Below are 14,833 nucleotides of genomic sequence, written 5' to 3'. Positions count from 1 at the left end.
TGGAACCCACCACTCAGAAGCCCCTTATTGTAAACCTTTAATAAGTTACTAAACTTGGCGTGCTCTTGGCTTGTGTTTCTAAAAGTCCCCGTTAGTGTCTTCGTACCCCCCCCCCCCACTTTCCAGGATGATAGAAGTTTCCAAAAGCCGCTGATTCCAGAAGTTACTGTAAGGCGTATAATTAGTCCCGGTTGAAAAATAAATCTCGAGCGGCCGCTCTACGCATGCGCGAGCTGTTGCGCCCTCCCGCGAGAGGAAGGCGCGTTCTCAGTTCCGGAGCGGTCTTGGTCGGTGGTGGGAAAGTAACTCCTGTGGCTGAATCATGGCGTCCGTGGGGACCCTCGCGTTCGATGAATATGGGCGCCCCTTCCTCATCATCAAGGATCAGGACCGCAAGTCTCGGCTTATGGGACTTGAGGCCCTTAAGGTAACGGCCCGGGACACGCGTGCCGTGGGATGAGGGAGGGCGGCCTGAGCAGCGGCTCTGCGCCTGCGCAGGCCTAGGCGCGGTTGTGCCATGTGCGGGCCGGGAAGGTCGAGACCCCCTTCTCCAGGCAGCTGCTCTCGGCCCGCGCCGCGCACCCGGCTCCCGGAGCTCGGGAGAGGCTGACACTCACGCCTTTTCCCCGCATGGGGGCTGGGGCGGGCCGCCAGCGCCCCCCGGCTGGGCGGTGGCCCCAGGTCCGCCAGTGCGGGGAGCAGAACGGCTCTCGGCGGGCTCTGCGGCCCCGCGGCTCCCGTTTTCCCCGGAGCGCGCAGAGCGGCCGCGCTGGGCCTCCTGTCGTTGAGGCTGTGCGTCCAGCGTTCAAAACGGGAGCTCGTTTTCTTTGTCACTCGTAAATGCTCAGTCACAAGCATTTCACTTTTGAGTGCTTTCCTGTACGCGGTGTCGTGGGAATAAGTATATTCCTACGGAAGAAAATAACTCGCAAGGGCGAAAAATGGACAAGTGACTATAATCCAAGATGGTGTGTGATCAGAACGACCAGGAATTGAAGGGCTGCAGATAAGAGCGGAGGGAGCCCTTCAGACGTTTGATACGGCGCGGCATTTGGTCAGGGGTTGGAGCTAGCGTTCTAGGGAGAAGAAACAGTGGAAGTCAATACTTGGGGCTGGAAACACTTGGTCGTTTATTGATTAGAACAATGATCTGGTATTAGTGGAGCACAGTAAGTTGTATTAGTTCCTAAAAGTGGAAGCCTTTATGTGTCATGGGAAGCAAGCCTGTACGTAGCCCATGGGAAGGAGAGCAACCATGGAGGGGGTTTTGAACCAGCTTTTAAGTGGAGCCACACCATAGGAAGCAACAGACTTTGAGACAGACTGAACAGAATAAGGGAGAACAAAGAAGTTTTAAAGTGCCAGATTCCAGGTTAGAAAGGGTCATCTGAACAGATGTTGGCAGAGAAAATGTATAGGAAGAGACACTTTGAGGGGCCCCTTAGAGGTTTTATGTGGGTAAAACATGTCACCAGATTTGAGGTATCCCTGTTCACGTAGTATCTTTTGGGTTTACCTAAACAGATGTAGAAAGAATACAGTTCTGTTTGACTTAAGTTTCACAGCCTCTCTGAACTTATTTCCCAGTGGGAGTGATTCCTGTATGAGAATTTGATAAGCATTGAATGGTGTGACTGAAGGGGTAGCCTCAGTGCTTGATCCATGCTGAGTACTCAGAATCTGTTTCCTTTCTAGGAAAAAAATGTTTAAAGCTACTTGCATTACATATCCAATTCCACTTTTCACCTAAAGGAACTTGCAGATAAAGTAACATCCAAAACATTGTAAACAGTATAATTAAAGGTACAGATGGTTTTTGTTGACCGTTTTGTCCATATTACATGGGTTATTGTGTGTAATCCTCTCTAAGATAGGTACTGTTTTACAGAACTGGAAATTAGGACCAGAGTAATTGAGAAATTGCACATTCACATAGCTACTAAAGAGCACCATTTTTAGCCTTGGTGTTTTTGACATTTGGATGTAGGTCATTCTTTGGTGTGAAGCCCTGCCTTGGGTAGGGATACTTATCAGTTTCCCTGACCTCAACCCACTATATGGCAGTAACATTCCCTCGAGTTTTTGTTGGGGTCATCGGGGCTCGTTTCTATTGTTGCTGTACGGAGGATTGAACCCAGGCCCTTGCACAAATGCTGTGCAAGCCCTATACCACTGAGCCCTTGTTTTTGGTTTTGAGACAGGATCTTGCCATATTGCCCAGTCTAGCCTTGAATTTGCCAACCTTATGCCTCTTGTCTCAGTTTAGTAGCTGTAATAACAGTTGTGCATCACTATATCCAGCCCCCTGTCTGATTTTGATGACCTAAAACATCCAGATACCGTCAGGTGTATCCTGGAAGATAAAACTGCTCCCAGTTAAGAGCCACTTCCCTATGATGGTTGTCTTTTTAATTCCCCTATAAAGACATACCTTTCAAAATGTGTTTTAGGGGGTTGAGGATGTACCTCAGTTGGTTAGTGCTTGCCTCACAAGCACAAGGCCCTGGGTTCAATCCCTAGCACCGCCAAAAAAAAAAAAAAAAAAAACGTATTTTAAGGGCTTCCAGTATTTTCACAGACTGAATGAACTTTGTATCTTTTTTAACATGCCAAATGGGGTGACAGAGAAGGCTTTCCTGAATAGGTTCATTTGAACTGCTTTAAAGGGCTAGTGAGCATTTTGATGGGAGGAGGACTTTCTGTGCATCAACACCTGAGGGATTGAGAGACATGTTTAGGGTACAAGCAGAGACCATCCTCACCAGAAGGGAGCCTGGTTTCAGATAGTGAAGGGCTTTGAAGAACAAGCTGAAACTTTACATGCATGTTGAGGCATTGGGAGTTATTTAAGCTTTTGGAAGTGGTAAGTGGCTCTTTGGGGGAAGATTGATTTAGTTGGATATGGGATGAATCTAAGGGATAGAAGGATGAGACTTTGAAATTCTTTAGCAAGCTTTGGGTATGAGTTAGGTTGGTAAGGCAAAAACAAAGAAAGGAAAGAGCATTTGGAGGAAATGTGAGCCTAATGTGTGGAAATAGGGAAGGATATTTACAAGCTTTGGTTGTCTGTACTGTTTTCCTGTCACTGGCCTAAATTTGTATTTGCGGAGGGTGGGAGTCAGCTAGGAAGATTGTTTAACACCTCTGAGTTCCAAGAATTTCTCTGCAAATGAATGAACCTATCCAGGTGTTACAGCAGGATATATTATTAATTTTCCTAGAATGTAGATACCAAAACCTAAGACTTATTTGAACAGTAACATGAACATTTAAATCTTTTTTTTTTTTTTTTAAGAATTGGAAGCTCTGGGGCTGGGGTTGTGGCTCAGTAGTAGAGTGCTTGCCTAGCACATGTGAGGCACTGGGTTCAATTCTCAGCACTACATTTAAAAAAATAAATAACATAAAGGTATCGTTCTATAACTAATACAAATGTTTCTTAAAAAATTGGAAGCTCTGGTTTGGCATACTTTGAGGCTCCTTAGATTGTGGGTGTGTACTTGGAATCCCCTGATCGCAAAACCTAAGGCTTATTTGAACAGTAACAAGAGCATTTAAATCTTTTAAGATTTGGAAGAAAGTCTTCTTCCACTTTTGTAGGGAGCAGGACAAAGTATATTTTGCAGTTTTAATGTTTCTATCTGCTAACTTTGATCTATTATTGTAATTGGAATTTCAGATAGGTGGGAAAAGATTTTTTAGCACAAGAGAATAAACAGGTTAAAATAGAATGGTCTACCTGATTAATGTAGACCATTACTACCCAGAATCACTATTACTAAGTTCTTAACCATTATTCAGAACTTTTTTTCTTTGAACAATCTTCCAACCTTTAACAGACAAGGGTGACTCCTCTGTTTGGGTTATATGTAGACTCCACATGAATATTTCCACAGTAGCTCACAGTTTATGAAAGTTCAATGCATTGCATGTTTACAACTGGACTCCAGGCCCTGACTGGTGAAAGAACCTGATTCATTGACATGTTGCGGGTTAAATGAGGTAACAAAAAGCACTCGATTCTTTTTCTACTTTTTTTGCTTACTAAAGCTAGTCGTCATAATTAACATGCTTAGATTTAGACTTGTCAGTAGCCTCTTAAATGTAGAATCTACCAGAAAACAGAGACTGCCATAAGTGATTTTGGAAATCATTGCCTCTGTGCTTCTAACTACTGAAATTATGTGTAACTGGGTATTTTTTCTGTTTCATTTAGTCTCATATAATGGCTGCAAAGGCTGTAGCAAATACAATGAGAACATCTCTTGGACCAAATGGTAAGAGTCTTACAAATCTGTATATTTATAGCAGAAGTTTTAAATCATGGTCAGTGTGATCTCTTTTGAAAACTAGAGTATGGTATCCTAGTACCCTTAACACAGCCCAAATGTTTTAGTATATTCCACATTTCTTAAACATGGTTCTATTAAATATGTGTACAGTTTTACATCAGACTTTTTTCTCATTTAGCATAACTTCTTAGCATTTTCCAAATTATATCTATTATCTTTTGAAATTCATACATTTAGTGATGCTCTGTAATTTTCTCTGCTTTTAGCCATTTAGCTTGTTTCCAATGTGGTGTTACTTTAGGTTAGCCAGTCTAAAAGTCTTCATATAGGTGTTTGTAATGTGAGTTATTTGTTTTCTAATAAATTGTATAAGTAAGAACTCTGAGTAGTTCTTGGTATTGGGTACCCCCTCTCCTTAAAAAGGCCTTCTGAGCATTATTGTCCTTTTAGGACTGGATAAGATGATGGTAGATAAGGATGGCGATGTGACTGTAACTAATGATGGGGCCACCATTTTAAGCATGATGGATGTTGATCATCAGATTGCCAAGTTGATGGTTGAGCTGTCCAAATCCCAGGATGATGAAATTGGAGATGGAACCACAGGAGTGGTTGGTAAGAAAAGATAGCTTATCCTTTCTCATCTAAAAGTTGGTGTTCAAGATCAATCGTGGGGCTAGCATGCCTCCTAAAAATGCTTTCTCCGAATCAAATCTTGAGGAAAGAGTTGGGCAAATCAAAGTTGAAGAACCTGCTACAAGTGACCCAGGCTTTCAAAACTGAGTGTCACAAAAAAAAAAAAAAAAAAAAAAAGGGTGGGGGGTTCAGGAATGTGAAAGGACAGCCAGCTGTAGTGTGTGATTTTTGATTGGGGCTAGCCAGTTCTTTAAGCTCTAACGGATGTTTAGGACAAGTGGTGGGGGATTTGATTATAGATCATGTAATACATAATGATGTTGTATTCGGATTCGGGCTTTGATTTTGTTTTTGTTTGTGTGTTTTGTTTTTTGTTTTGTACTGGGGATTGAACCCCCAGGGTTGCTTAAGCACTGAGCCACATCCCCAGCCCTTTTTTAATTTTTATTTAGAGATAGGATCTCACAAAGTTGCTGAGTCTGGCTTTGAACTCATGATCCTCCTGCCTCACCCTGAGCTTCTGGGATACAGGTGTGCCACCAGCACACCCAGCAGGATTCAGTTTCTTGACAATTATATTGAAGTTTCATAGGAAAATGCCTTGATTCTCAGCCAGATGCTAAAATATAAAATGGTGGCATCATGATTTCTGCAACTGATTTTCAAGGAATTGGACAGAAAAAGGGTGTGTGCATATCAAAATTGGTGTGTACATATCAAAATTTTAAGTGAACAGCTGTTCACTTTAGTGTTCTTGCAATACTTTTCTGCTGAATGTTTGAACTATTTACAGTTAAAAAAAAAAAGATGGGAAAGAGATTTAAAAAATCTCTTAAACTAATTTTAATTCAGCAGGTATTTATTCAGCATATATTTGTTGGGTGCCATTGTGTGCCAACCACTATTCTCTTTGTCCTTGGAGATCAGCAGATTTAAGACCAACAAACCAAAATTCATCTTTGTGGACCCAAAATGAGGGGATGGGAAGGTTGGCAAAGGGAGAATAAATAATTAACAGATTTGTAAATCTTAACACCAGGATAATTATACTGAATAGAAGTCCCCTAGCCCAGGAAACATAATAGTGTTATCTCCTCATAAAAATAAAAATGTTCTTGTATTTTGTTCTTTATTTGCATCCTTCACATCACTGAGGATTGAATATTGATCTGTAAGGAGAGACATGCTATACCTTTGCTAGGAGGGTCTCCCTTTCAGAATTAGCCCAGCTTCTAATATCATATCCACCTTAATTCTGGAACTTGTTTCTTTCATGATAGCATCTAATTTTATTGATTTTGCTATGCGAAAAGTTTCGACTTTTCCCAGTCTGACTGTCCGTGTCCCATTTGCAGTCCTGGCTGGTGCATTGCTGGAAGAAGCTGAGCAGCTGCTAGACCGAGGCATTCACCCCATCAGGATTGCTGATGGCTACGAGCAGGCCGCCCGCATTGCTATTGAGCACCTGGACAAGATCAGTGATCGTGTTCTCGTTGACATAAAGAACCCTGAACCTCTGATTCAGACTGCAAAAACTACACTGGGCTCCAAAGTGTGCGTGTTATGTTGGTAGAAAAGTTAAGCATTGTAGAAGAGGCACAGGCCGTTTACCTGTTCCTAAAGGCAGCAGTGTGATGGCTAATTTGTTACTGATTGGATAAAAGCTTTCTGTTTAGTTTTGTATTATTTTTAGCATGGATATAGACATAGGCATCTTGTAGTTGGAAGCTGAATTTCTCAATTCAGTTACTTAATCTTTACAATGTTTGAAATACATAGTCCTTTAGTTTAACAGAATAGGCTGATTTAAAATCAACTAGAAAGGGTCCTACCTGGGGATTGTGTTAATTCTTATAACACTTCTATCATTTTTTGCTAGGGAACTGTTTGGAGGAAAGGAGTTTCTACTTTTCATTCAGCAAGCAAGCAAATTTACTGGTGCAGAGTTTTAATTTAGTAAGAAGGAGCAGTCTTGAAATTGACTCACCAGGTGTTTGCATAATGGCCTTCTATTTGCCAGGCTTACTGCTAAGTCTTGTAAACACAAACATGCAACTTTTCCAACAGTGACAGAAACTTGTGGTTGATTGCCATAATGTAGCATAAAAATCTAGTGTGAGGTTCTTTATTACACTTTTTACTTAATGGTGCAGGAAATGTTTATATTTTAATATGCATGAAAACATCATTTTAACTTTGTGTGTGTGTGGTAGAATAAGGAAGAAGTGGTCTCAGGGGAAATGCAGCCAGTGTCTGCTGCCTTCTCTTCAGGGAAGATACCCTGGCAGATAAGGGTGACTCCTTGGCAAGGTGTTGGCTGCCTCTGGTGGCCCCTGCCACAGCCTAGCATGATTTTTCTCATGAAGGAAGACAGTTGTGTTACCTGAAATATACAAACCTTACTTAATTGTTGCTTTATAAGTTGAACTTGTTCTGTTTGAAAGTTTGTTTATAACTCAAGTATGTGTGGTTTTTTAGTACAAATTCTCAAATTGACTCATGGTAGCCAAATTTATACACCATAAAGCAGAGTATTACAAGTCAGTCTCATGGTTCTCATGATTTGGATTTCAGACACTATTTCAAGTACTAGGTTTCCCTTGTGGTTTTTTTCTAGACTAAATTTACTGAGCAGTCTTTAAGGATTTCACAGCTTTCAAAAAAGAGAACATCCCCCTTCTGTAAGTGATGCTGTAATGGGAATTCTTATAAAGTAGACTGCCCTATCAAGCCTCTTCACTTCTCACTTACCTTACTGAACTTCTCAGAGAGAGAGGTTCATTACTTTTCCTGGATTATTATTTCCCATTCTACGTTGAACTTCTAAAGTCACAATATATTTTTTAAAAGTAGTGCACTCTTAGAAAAGTCTCAATGCCACACTACAGTGGTCTTTGTGCACTCTTAGTGAAAGGAAATAGTGAAAATAAAGATTTACATTTTCCCCATGCAACTTTATGGTCCCCTTTGGGGTCCATGAATCCCAGACTGAGAACCTGCCCCAGACTTCTGTAAGTGCAGGTTGTGATGGCATTCCTTTCTAGAAAACTCTTAAACAACATCAGTTTCGAAATCAATGTGAAAAGTTCTGTTGTGTTTTCATCAGTGTCAACAGTTGTCATCGACAAATGGCCGAGATTGCTGTGAATGCTGTCCTTACTGTGGCAGATATGGAACGGAGAGACGTTGACTTTGAGCTCATCAAAGTAGAAGGCAAAGTGGGTGGGAGGCTGGAGGACACCAAACTGATTAAGGGCGTAATCGTGGACAAGGATTTCAGTCACCCACAGATGCCAAAAGTAAGTAAGTCATTGCTTTTCAGAGCTTCACACTGTTCTGACTCTTAAATGCACCAATTTGTTTTTTATTTTTCTCCACAGAAAGTGGAGAATGCAAAGATTGCAATTCTCACATGTCCATTTGAACCACCTAAACCAAAGACAAAGCACAAGCTGGATGTAACCTCTGTAGAAGATTTTAAAGCCCTTCAAAAATATGAAAAGGAGAAGTTTGAAGAGATGATTCAACAAGTAAGTCTTAAGTGATCTTTTGTGAACTTTAAACTCTCAAAGAATGGAATTAGGTATGGGTTATAAAACAAATGTGGTACATACATAGGCTATTCTTGATGTCCCAAGTTCCTCAGAGTCAGGCAGGGAAAAGAGGTGGATAACGAGGAAGTGGTGGGTGGTCTGAGCGGCTTAGGTGAAGATGGGTCCCTAACAGTCATGTGACATTGTGCAATAATCACAGGCTTTTGGCACTGGAGGAATGCTTTTGTGATCCTTTCCTCCTTGAGAAAAGACAAGTAATTACTTGCATGGTAGAGGAGTGCTCTTTAGAGCAGAATTGCCTCTGGGGCCTCTAAATTCTACTGATCCTCAGAATTGTCCATTCAAGTAAGCAAAGAGTAGATGAGTATGTGTCATACATAACATTTGGGTTTTGTTCAGGCACACAAATGAAACCACTTCATGGGTATTTATGACAGGATAGAGCTGTGTGTTAACCTTTGGGGGAGTTGTTTTGGTTTTGTTTTGTTTTGTTGTTGTTTGTATTTTATGTGGCACTGGGAATTGAACCCAGTGCCTCATGCGTGCGAGGCAAGCACTCTACCACAGTTGCAACCCTAGTCGCGGGGTTAATATTAGTTTTTTTGACAAGTCTTGTTTTGCTTCACTCTTAACAATGGAATGCAGCATAAATTACTGTTTGTGTCTTCAAAGCGTAGTATGAAAAAATGAGGTAATTACCATAGATAACGTGTAGTGACATTCATGTAGTTCCTTTTAAGTTTCCCGTTGTTTTTGTTTGTTTTAATGTACCTATTTTACATACTCAACCATGTCTCTGGTTTGTGGGGGGTTGGTTTTTGTTGCTGTAGTTTTTCAAACAACAAAGAATAAATACCTACTTTTTTAGTATAATTGTGGCATTTCTTTTCTAGATTAAAGAAACTGGTGCTAACCTAGCTATTTGCCAGTGGGGCTTCGATGATGAAGCAAATCATTTACTTCTTCAGAATAATCTGCCTGCAGTTCGTTGGGTAGGGGGACCTGAAATTGAGGTAGGAAATCCCATGCCAAGAGCTTTCCCTGTACATAAGGGTTGAACTTGCAATGCATGCATGTACTTTTGGGCTGTTTTGGTAGTGCTTGCTTTAAATAACCACATCGTGCCAAGGATCCACTGTGTAGAAGAAAATGAGCTGGGGGAAAAGAAAGTGCTAGAATCTTTTTTAATAGAATAATGGGGCTGTGTATTTCTTGTGTTCCATGTCATATTGAAATACTTTTCCATAGTTAGTGACTTTCCAAGGCAGGAACCTTGGTCTCATCCCTTTCTGTGTTAGCCTAATACAAACAGCCGTCCCAAGCATTGTTCTGGACACCAGGCATACACTGCCTCTTTGGTCCTCCCTGTGCCCATTGAAGGGCATGTTCAGGAAGGGTTCATATAGAGAAGGGCTGCACAGAGGGGAGGGAGGAACCCTGCCCAGGGTGTTAGAGCCAAGAAGAAGCAGAACCAGACCAGGAGTCCCAGCTCTTCATTCTAACAAAGCGCTTTGCATTGAACATGAAATTGTGTGTCCAGAGAGATATAACAATTCTAGTGAAGAACGTGGTTCTAGATTACACTTAGCTTTTTTGTGGTCCAGCTTTTATAAGTTCACCAACATTGACTAGTGTTGTCTTTGTCTCCTGACACACCCCAATTAGCTGATTGCCATTGCAACAGGAGGACGGATTGTCCCTCGCTTCTCCGAGCTCACACACGAGAAGCTGGGCTTTGCTGGTCTGGTACAGGAGATCTCATTTGGCACAACTAAAGACAAAATGCTGGTCATTGAGCAGTGTAAGAATTCCAGAGCTGTGACCATCTTCATCAGAGGAGGAAATAAGATGGTAAGAGGTCAAGTTCTTTATCCTGGATTTTCTGATTTTGGTACATGGTTTGGCTTTTTTGCCCCTTAATTTGTTCAACTACGATACCATTAATCGTTTTACTCAAGTTAGAGTGGTATAAAATTACTAAAAACAATGTTAAATTGGCAGTTTCACGAGGTACATTTGCCTTTTTGCTGTCCCTTTGGCAGGAACAGGAAACCCAAATAAATAACCATTAGCAATCTCTGTTCTTCAAGAATAAATTTTTAGCATATGGTGATGAAAGCAAATCAGTATGAATTTTACCTCATGAAAGATCATCTGAATATGGTGACATCCCTCACCGTGTGTTTTTAACCTGGATGGTGTTTTCAGTACCCAGCAAGCTCTTAGGCTAAACTAGATATTTGACTCTAAAATGACTAGATCTTAATCCCATTAATTGACATCAAACTTTTCCCTAGATCATCGAAGAAGCAAAACGGTCCCTTCATGATGCTTTGTGTGTCATCCGGAACCTCATCCGCGATAATCGTGTGGTGTATGGAGGAGGTGCTGCTGAAATATCTTGTGCTTTGGCAGTTAGCCAAGAGGCAGATAAGGTAAAAGACTTAGAACTAGAGGTTGGTGGTGTTTGGAGGATATAGGGCTGCGGAACAGAAGAGAAGCGTCATTAGCTTCACGGGTGTTTAACATGACCTAAGCTCATTCACATCATACAGTAGCATTTCTCAGCCATTTTCAGCCATTCCAAATCAATATTCTAACTCAGAGCAGTGAGATCTGCTTTGTTGTGAAAGCGTTTCTCAGACATGTATTCTATATCTTCACTCTTGCTCTTTAATGACCTTTTATTCTGGTCAGTGAAAAATAATGAAGACAGCTTATTCTTAAACTGTTTCAGAGTTGTCTTTCAAAATATATAATGATGTAGTTGTTTGCAGGTTAACTGTACCTCTTGTGCCCTTCCAGTGCCCAACCCTGGAGCAGTATGCCATGAGAGCCTTTGCGGATGCATTAGAGGTCATCCCCATGGCCCTTTCTGAAAACAGTGGCATGAATCCCATCCAGACAATGACTGAAGTCCGAGCCAGACAAGTGAAGGAGATGAACCCTGCTCTTGGAATTGACTGTTTGCACAAGGGTACAAATGGTGAGTAGCTGTCATGATTCCTTGTATGGGGCTATATTTTTTAAGTTGAATAATCATATTTTACTGTACAGTATATCTTACATGCTGTGAGTATCATCTCTTTAAATGCTTAAACGCACTTTGGCTGTTCAGGTCCTGGATTTTAAGAGTGTTTCATTTTACAACTGTAGGAGCTGGGTAGTCCTGGCAACGTGAAACTCATTGCCATAACTGTAGTATACAATATGGCATTTTCAAGGATGGCATGTCTTGATCTCTGCTTTTAGAAAGTAATTGCCTTCCTTTTTTTTACACAGATGTCTGTCAGAGTAAGCTCTGGATGTCGTAAAATAGCTTGGAAGTGGACTTTTAGTTTGCAGCTGTGTGATTGTAGGCCAGTATTCAGTGCAGTGTTTTGTAGATTGAGGCACTGGAATCGCTCTCACTTTTCAACCGGTAGGAGAGCTTTTTGTTTGTTGAATCACTGGTCTCGTGATTTCTGTACTGATCAGACCATACCTGGCAACCACAAAATTTGATAGTTTCTACGTGAAAGTGTAGGTATATTGTTTTTCATGCTCAGCATCCCATGGATTTTAGTAACACCTCCTGTTTGTCAGGCAAATATTTAATGTTTTTAACTTGAAGGCCTATTTGTGTTAATAATTTTAGCATTTCTTGGAAACATTTCAAATACCTTCAAGATGTACTAAAGTTGGGGTGTGGATTCTTTGTTGGATGCAGTGTTGCTGACATTTTCTTTCAGTTAGTTGCTGAGAATCCTGTCCCCTCGCAACTGTGTTAACCAGGTTCAAATTCTAGAATGTCCTTGGGAGTAATGAAATTCTTCTGAAAATTAACAGATTAATGGCCATTTGGGCACAACAGTTTGATTTGTATTGTTTGTTTGTTTTTGTTTTTTTTTTTTTTCATTTGGTTGAGTTTGATTTTGAAATGAGTTCTCACTCTATACAGCCCAGTAGGCCTCAGACTCTTAAAATCAGGGGATCCTTCCACTCCAGCTGTCTTTAAGTTTCACTGTGTTTCATAAATTAAAGCTGCTTATTGATTGGCTACGTATGCTATTTTAGGATAATTGATTTACTTGTATTTTTCAGATATGCAGCAACAACATGTCATAGAAACCTTGATTGGCAAAAAGCAACAGATATCTCTTGCAACACAAATGGTTAGAATGATTTTGAAGATTGATGACATTCGTAAGCCTGGAGAATCCGAAGAATAAAAGTTTAGTGTAAAATGTAGTAACAAGATCCACTACTGTGATTAAATACATAAATGAGTGTCTTGTGATGCAGCTACAGTTATTTATTATTCCCTTTTTCAAATACTGTAGATGCTGTAATAAAAAAAGCTATTTGGTAACCATGGTTTCACTTGTTCAGAGCTGTGTAATTGTAGGGATACTGTCTCACAAGCTTTTGTATTCATTAAAGAGATCTCTTTAAACAACCTTAATCTTCAAGGAAAACTTATTGTACCATTAATTAAAAGCTGCCTTAATTGAAGGGGTTTGAGTAGATTTTTCTTTCCCAAAAGAAGCTATAGGAACTATTTTAAACAAGTTTAAACATTGAGTTTGTTCTTAGGATATATTACAGTGTTAAGAAGAGTGTGGACTTGACCTGATTCCTCTCACAGTGGGTGGGTGCTTCGGTTGTAGGTCACATCATAGACGACTATTCCACTACTAGAGAATTCTGGGCTATGTTAGTGCTGTTAACTGGGTTACAGCAGCAGAGCTGGGTACATTGTCATGGTGCTGGTAAGACCAGTGCTAAAGGGGTCATTGCTCACGTTGTCCCCTTTGCTTGATTCTGGTCCTGGCCACACTCCAGCATCCAGAACTAGCATGAGCAGAGTTGTACCACCAGCGGAGGCTTAGAGGGCAGTTCAGACCTAATTGTTTTCCTCTTAAAAAAGCAAAATAGATGGACATAAGGAGTGACTTGTACAAAATATGACAGGAGTCTTTGGCTCTAGTGGGCCCTGCATTAGCTATGTACAGCTGTCCAGTGTTGATGCTACTTTGTTAAATAATATGAACAGCCACAGCCCTTCATGAGGGCTGGGCCTTGATCTGAGAACTTCACCTGAATTATGTCAGTTCTCAGCCCAGTGAAGTAATTTATTTGCTGTTTACATCTTGAGTGAGTTGGTATTTTGCTAGCATCTCATTGCAAACAGGAGAGGCAATCTGACTTAAAGTTCCCATCTCATCCCCTAGTCCCGTTTCGTTCCCACTTGGTTGTATATCATTCCCTGTGTTTTCCTAAAAGGACTCTGCTTCCAGAATCATTATGGTAAAACTTCACTTATATGCTACCAATGGGAGAGAATCTGCTGAATTAGATCCCATAGAATTAAGCTGGATTCCTAAATCGGCCAAAGTAACATTCAGGTTTTGTTTTCTCTCTTAATGATCCTGTGGATTTAGGAATAAGTGCTAGTATTTTTTGTTAGTTCAGTTTTTAGAACTATAGTTGGATATTGAAAGCACTACTAAAATTCACACCGCACACTCTGGGTGCACATTGGAATGCAACTACTGCACATTTAGAATCAAGTCAGACCTGTATAGCAATCTGAAATTTTTATACCCTTCTCTTAGAGACCCAACTGCCCGCCCACATGCTCACCAGATACCATAACTACAGTAACAAACCAGCACATCTCAGGTACTGGGAGGCTGGATGAATGAGCAAGATGTCCAGAGCACCACGTGTGTAAGACTGAGATCCACAACTAAGTGTCTACAAACAGCCTGTGCTTGGACTTGGATATTGAACCTTGTGCAAAATGTTTTCTCATCTCCATTTGGTAAGATGTACAAACAGGCCCAGAAAAGTCAAGTGGAGTGAACTTGGGGTTTTATGTTGCCTTGGTATCTGCTCAGTCTAAGTCCTATACTCTAATAATCTTAACAGAAGCCAGGCTGAGTCACAATTTCCAGTGCTGTCTCCCAGTTCCTTGAGACAGTCATTCCAGGCTTCTGCCTCATGCAACCACCTCCTAGTGACCAGCTCCCTATGGCACAGCTAGAAACCTTTGTGACTCACCCCACTGACTCCTACACCCCAGGACTATGCACATCTGTCTCAGTGACCCCACAGAACTCCAGCCTGCTTGCTTGGGTTACACACGAACCCCAGTGAAGGCTTCAGGACAAAGGTCCTCTCTGGCTTTTGTGATCTGCACTGGTTGGCTGGGCATGCATGTCCTGGAGGGCTCCCCTTTCCTTTCCGCCCTGTGAGGCATGCTGCCCTGGCTTAGGATCTGTCGGTAACTGCTTCTGCTATCCAGGGCTTTGTTGGACAGTTCACTGCCTCCTGTCCTACTGACTGAGCCTGACTGCCCGCCCAGTC

At 41.2% G+C, this 14,833-nt stretch overlaps 1 protein-coding gene across 1 annotated transcript; it reads left to right on the top strand.

The window, feature by feature from the left end:
* Positions 1 to 255: 255 nt before the first annotated feature.
* CCT5 (chaperonin containing TCP1 subunit 5) lies at positions 256 to 12,920 on the top strand. The gene is made up of 11 exons (XM_079145588.1): positions 256 to 427; positions 4,217 to 4,277; positions 4,743 to 4,907; positions 6,284 to 6,482; positions 8,035 to 8,227; positions 8,309 to 8,458; positions 9,376 to 9,495; positions 10,148 to 10,333; positions 10,780 to 10,917; positions 11,288 to 11,468; positions 12,566 to 12,920. Exons 1-11 carry the CDS (start codon positions 323 to 325, stop codon positions 12,691 to 12,693), a joined length of 1,626 nt encoding a protein of 541 aa, XP_079001714.1. The 5' UTR covers positions 256 to 322; the 3' UTR covers positions 12,694 to 12,920.
* Positions 12,921 to 14,833: the final 1,913 nt, after the last annotated feature.

The sequence above is a fragment of the Sciurus vulgaris genome, assembly GCF_902686455.1.
Source record: "Sciurus vulgaris genome assembly, chromosome: 6".
Taxonomy (NCBI): domain Eukaryota; kingdom Metazoa; phylum Chordata; class Mammalia; order Rodentia; family Sciuridae; genus Sciurus; species Sciurus vulgaris.
Note: the sequence above shows the minus strand (reverse complement) of the source record. Positions and strands in the feature narration are given on the sequence as shown.